Here is a 6,000-nt window from a genome sequence, read left to right on the forward strand (position 1 = left end):
AGCAATATTGTTGTGGCAACGTTCAGTTCGTCAGGCCCCTGAAAGTGCATCTCTGTTAAATAGTTCGTTTCTCAGTATACTACTGTGCATTTGCTTTTCTGTTTGTATTGGTTTTGGTTTTCCTGGGGAATAGTGATAGCCTATAAATGGGCCACATGGACACAGCACAAGTGTTTGATTTCTCATGTCAGAGATGTATCTCCTTACCTCTGACTTCACCTCCTGCTCAAGAGCACCTTAGCACTGACATAACATCCTGTTTTCTCCTGTCAAACAGGGCTTCACAGAGATGATATGAGTGGCAGCCACTCACAAAAGCCTTTCCCAACCATGGGGTCTCCATCTTTTAGTAGCACCGCCCTTAAAGTGTCCAACCTTCTTCAACCTTAAACAAAAATTAAAAAATAATAATGACAACGACACACCCACCTGGGGCTGTGCAGCCCAAGACGTCAGGGTTGCAGAGGTGCTGGGGAATATTCACAGAAATCCCACTGCTGTTATTAAGCCCAAGACCGTTTTCAGGGAGTCAGCTGAGACATCCTGAACCAGCACAGGCGCTGCCCAGCTGCTTACCTTCCTAATTTCTCTGGAGTGGGATCTCCTCAGAGGCAAGAGGGGACAGCTGGGCAGGATCTCACATGACAAAGCAAACCCTTTAGCAAACAGGGCAGAAAGGAAATGGAGGTTTTTTATAGACCCTCCTCAGGATCAGAGGTTAGTGCTGACTCTGGGGTTTGCTTATAACCTCAGCACTACAGAGCCAAGCATTAAGACACAGACCCACCACCTCACACCTTCCACTGCCTTCCTTCTTCCTTCCTTCACGGAAGCCTGGATAAACTATTCCTTGAGGAAGAACGAGAACAAGCCTACAGACCTCATGTGCGTAAGTCCCTTGCATAGCCTGAGGCCTCTGCCCTCTTCAGTCCCAGCCCTTGCTTCAGGTTCTTTGAGCCAGAAGTCCGGGTCACTCCAAAAGGCTGAGGAATATCTCAGACTATTCCTCCAGCCCTGATTCACACTGTTTGTTGCAGGTGTTATAGTTAACCCACGTCTTCTTTCCTCCGTCTCTGCACTACTGTCTGTGTCTAAACTGCTGTTTCATCCATCTCTTTTTCAGGGGGAAGATGGGCTTCCAGTTCAAGGCTGCTGGAATAAGGTAAAATAATCTTGGAAATGCTGCTGTGCTGAGTTGGCAGTGCCGTGTGTTCTGCTAGTGTTTTCCAGTGAGTCTGTTTAATAGCAAAAGAGGTGTGGAGGCATGGATGGGATTTCCAGGACTGTACCCCTGTGCTGGTTTAAAGGTAAACCAGCAGGGGAAATGAACTCAACTCAAAGGAGAGATTATAAATCAGAATAACAATTTAATAAAATAATACAATAAATACGATTATACAGACAATCAGTTGGTTTTAACCCACAAACCCCAAATGTATAACCCAGCACCCTGAGGCATGAACAGAGTGGTGTTCATTGGCCCCCCTGAGTCCAAAGTAAAAGGAGAGGGAAAAACCTGTTGGTGAGGGTGCTGGTGCAGTCTGGTTGAGAGCTGTGATCTGCAGTCTTCCTCTGAATCCCACGAGTGGTTAAAAAAGTCCCAAGAGTCCAAGATTATCTATCCTCCAGCTCAGGCAGGAATGCCCAGTACCTCCCTCAGGGCGGGGAGTTTCACAATGGGTGCAAGGAAAGGAGCATCCTCCTATCTGGAAGGCCTCTTAACACCCAGTTTATAGCCTGAGGAGTCAGGCTGCTCTGGGCAGATGGTATAAATGGTCTATTGATAACAGTTTTTGGGAAATGGCATGGAAGGCTATAGAATACACAGTTTAGGGTTACACCCATACAGTGATGAACCGGTCCCAGCTGTTCTAACCAGGACAACCGCTGAAAAGCAGCAACCAAAACTCCTCCTTGTTTGCTATCACGGTACAGCTCTATCTGCTGCAAAGGAGGGAACTATATGTGTGGCCTTTGAGCTGCCTGGCCCCAAAGTGCTCTAATCCTTACACAAAGATGAGATTTCCACATGGATTCCCTCAGACCCCCTGGGGTCTGGCCCACCTTCAGCACCTGTTGTGGGTGTAAATGCCAGGTCCTCAAGCTGCAATGGTGGGAAGATGGTGGAGGCAGAGTCAGCCCAAGCTGAACCCCCCACCCTCAATCAGGGAAGTGGAAAGGATCCCTGCTGAGATTTCCATTGCTCTTCCTCCTGGAGCCAGCTTCTCTAATGCTGTCCTTCCCTCCACGCCCTGTGAGCTGGCATTAACACTTGGTATTGAGTTGTCACTAACACTCGTTTATGTTTTCTTTTGCAGTGATGATTCTAACCTGGACTGGCCTGTGTGTGTTACTGTACATAGGATATTTATTTTTATACAGTGTTCTTCTCCAAAATGCCAAAAGTTATGCATTTTTACAAATTATCAAAAAGCTGCATATTTTTTGTACAGAAAATACTAGATTTTTTTCCCCCTGTTTGTCAGTTCTCTGTATGATTCTATGTCTGCATTATGCTTGTTTTGTCATGGAGTACAGCTGTAATATTTACATGATACTTGTGCACACATGATGAATATAGGAACTTAATAAATTATTACATTAAAGATGCCCGAAGGAACTGCCCTGTATAGATTTAAAGGTCATTTTCATTTTCCAAGCTGGGTCATTCAAGAATATTTCAAAATATTATGTATTTTTTATTAAAGTGAAATATAAACAGTTTTGCTGTGACTGAATTAAAGTGTTGCTGAAAAACCTGCTGGTAGTCACCGTGCACTGGGAATGTAAAGACTCCATGATTTATAATTATCCTCCCATGGGCTGGAATAACGCTCATGACAATGAGCCCTGGCTGGCAAGAAATTCTAACCCCTTTCTAAATTGTAGGCATGCAAGTAACTCAGTGAAAACCTCATTTAAAATGAAGCATAACGCAGCATTCCTCGATGATATCCTAATGAATGTTTGTTAGAGAAATCAATCCACATGGCTTTTCAAAATATTAACCAAAGGTCACATGCAGATTTGCAGTGTGCCATTACAATTTGCATCTGTACATCTTAATTATCCATCCTGACCTACCCTTGTTGATGTCTCAAGTCTAAACTACCCAGAAAGGAAAGTACTGCCAGGCTAAAGTGACTATCGCAATATGCTTTCCTTAGAAAATGAGTGGAAGCCTAAATCCATTCCCTAAAACATGTCCCCTGGCATTGGCCCTTCACGTAGGGGGAAAGGCAGTGGGCAACCCAGGAGATTCAGGGGGAAGCCACCATGTTTAACGATCCCAAGGGAGAAATGTGAGTGGTGGTTCATTAGTGAGCCTGATCCACTCAAGTCCTGCTCTTTGCATGATGCTGCCACTGAGACAGGAGTTGGGCTTCTCCTGGCTGCAGCTGTGCCAGCTGGAGTGGTCCCCACTACCACCCCTTCTGTACTCGGCTACGCTGCTCAATTATTCATCTGTTCATAAACCATTCGTTAGTTATTTTCCAGATGATTCCATACAGTCTTTTAGCACCATCAGAGTCAAGTGACAAGGTATAAGGGATGTACTTCCCTGGTACACAGGGACTGCCCAAGGAACCCAGCGCAGCCCCTGACTGCTGCAACCCATCTGTCACCTCACCCTTTCAGAAATTTATTGAATTTCATCTAAAAACCAGTGAGGTTTCTCTGCCTGTGTCCCCTCCCTCCCCACCCCGCAGGCTGTTCCGGCTCAAGTGCTCTCGCGGTTAGGAAACTCCTTGCAACTTTCAACCTAAACTAATTCATGGCATTTACAACCATTTCTTCTCATGCCAACATTGTCCTTGGGATGGAACTTTTCCATGCATGATGTTTTTGTGAGATGCTTGGGGTACTGGAGCTGAAATGGCACAGAAGGAAAATGAACCACAGAGCCATGAGGGATTCTTGTTGGTTTTCTCAGTAATAGCTATCGTTAATATAAGCCCCAGCTCCCTGTTACAAGGCTTTGCAGCTGTGGAGCTGAGCTAATTGGAACAGCCAGTGTTCCAGTCGTGTTTTAATTGCTCACCTGTTAAACAAAGCAATTCCTAAAGACCCAGATGGGTACATTGGGGGTGCTTTGGGTTTGGGAGTTTGTAGCAGCAGTGAATTTCTACTCTGATCTTGAAGCATTCAGCTGCAAGGTAGAATGTTTGAATGCTTCGCCGCTTCTAAAAATGCTGGCTATCCTTAATCCTTGAAAACTTACAGATCCCTAAGAGAGCCTGCCAATGCTTCCTGTCCCCTTTGGTCTCTGTAGAGTGTTTTTGGTTTGTAGCTGGTATTTGTGATTGCACTGCATGGAGTTGTTGTTGCTTGGTTTTATCTGATCCAAAAGCAAAGTGCATGTCTGTAACGTTGCCCTGGCACAGCTACTGAAAGGTCAAGGACTTCTGAGGTGATACTGTACCTGTTTTATTTCTTGAGCTGTTTTTTGACTGATACATTTGTGAGAAAGCTCTTGCCTGAGGTGCAGGAGGCCTTGAAATGTAGTTGCCAGAACTCTCGAAAGTACCTGACTTGTGTCAGCAAAGACTTATCTGTTTCTGGGGGAAATGTGTAAGGTACCCACTCACCTGTCCTAAAGGCGGGAACGTGGTGGCAAATGTTCCCTGCGGTTGCTGCAGCCACAGCCTGGGATTTTAACTGAAGAAGATGAGTGAACATTTTGGATTGCTCTTCCTACAACCCCCGTACTAACACAGTCCCATCAGCCACTGGGATAGACCGAGGGTCAGTGACACCACACTGATCCACTGCTCTTCCCAAACCTGAGCACTTTGCATGTCAAGAGAAACCCAAACGGTGGCAGCGGGGTTTGCACCACCCTGAGTGTGACAGTTTCCTTTCAGGGTCTGTCCCTACTAAAACCTGTAACCTGATTACTGTTGATTCTGCCTGGCTGTTTTCACATGAAACACTTTGTCTGCCACTTCAAGGGTCAAACTCCTTGGCTGATAGCCAGAAAGTGAGTCTGAGGGTGGAGAAGCTTGAGAAATGGCAGCAGAGTGAAAGGAGAAGGAGGACCTTCCTGAAGATTTGCTGGAGATGTTTTGCAAGTTGCCTCCCTGGAGCCTGGGAAGAGTTGTTGAGCTGCGCACCAGGAATTGTGCCTGCTGGGGCTGCGGGAGCTCGGCGTGCCAGCGCTTTCTGCTTTGCTCTCTCTTCTCCCAGAGGCCAGAGGCAGGGGTCGAAAATGACACCATTTATATTCTTTTCCTTTGGTCATTTTCGCTTCATTCGACTTTTGTGGTCAGACTCTTCAGAGGAAGAATTGAGCTCGTTTTCCAGCAGCGGCTGCATAAATGAGTGCAAGACAGACAATATTTCTGGGGGGGGGGGGGGTAGGGGAATCCTTTGATCTGAGAGAAATCTTTCTTGAACGATTCTCTTTAGGAGAAGCAGAGAACCCCCCGTGTTCTGCTCAGAGTGCTGCTCAGAGAGGACACGATCACACTTTTTGCTTTCGTTTCTGGTTACCAGGTGACAGACTTCCACCTGTATCACTGATGATTCCATCTTTAACCTTTTCATCACAAACTTTCTTCTCCTGTGAAATTATAAGGAAATGACATTGTTTTTTGGGTATCTTTTTTAACTGCTCTGGATTTTGAAGGCATGAACTATGTGTTCAAAGGAGGCAAATGTGGAGTGTGGAAAAAGTCTGGTTTCACTGACTAATTCCTTTGCTTCCTGTACTTGTGCTTTGGTCTCCACTGCACACACTGGATGTACTTTGCCTGGAGCCCTCCAGAAATGTTTTCTGCTGGCCCGTTAAGGCCCTTTTGTGGGTATCTCTCCGCAGACGTACTTCCAGATGGAAAATAAGGATCACAGAGGTTCAGTTCCACTGTCACATGTTTTAATACATTCACTGAAGGGAAATAAAGATTTGGCAAAGTACTGAGGGCTTCGGAGGATGTTTCCCAGCTGCCTGAAGGGCAGAATATACAATCCTGGATACCTCCTACCAGCTGCAAACCTGGC

At 45.9% G+C, this 6,000-nt stretch overlaps 1 protein-coding gene across 1 annotated transcript in view; it reads left to right on the forward strand.

The window, feature by feature from the left end:
• The window catches only part of COL13A1 (collagen type XIII alpha 1 chain), a 90,118-nt gene extending 84,768 nt beyond the window's left edge, over positions 1–5,350 (forward strand). The window contains exons 44-45 of the mRNA XM_018079959.3: positions 1,124–1,162; positions 4,953–5,350. Coding sequence (XP_017935448.1) covers positions 1,124–1,162; positions 4,953–4,985 — 72 coding nt within the window. The 3' untranslated portion in view covers positions 4,986–5,350. The remainder of the gene's footprint in view (positions 1–1,123; positions 1,163–4,952) is intronic.
• The last annotated feature ends 650 nt before the right edge of the window (positions 5,351–6,000 follow it).

This window comes from Manacus vitellinus, unplaced genomic scaffold (genome assembly GCF_001715985.3).
Source record: "Manacus vitellinus isolate BGI_N305 unplaced genomic scaffold, ASM171598v3 scaffold_48_pilon, whole genome shotgun sequence".
Lineage (NCBI taxonomy): Eukaryota > Metazoa > Chordata > Aves > Passeriformes > Pipridae > Manacus > Manacus vitellinus.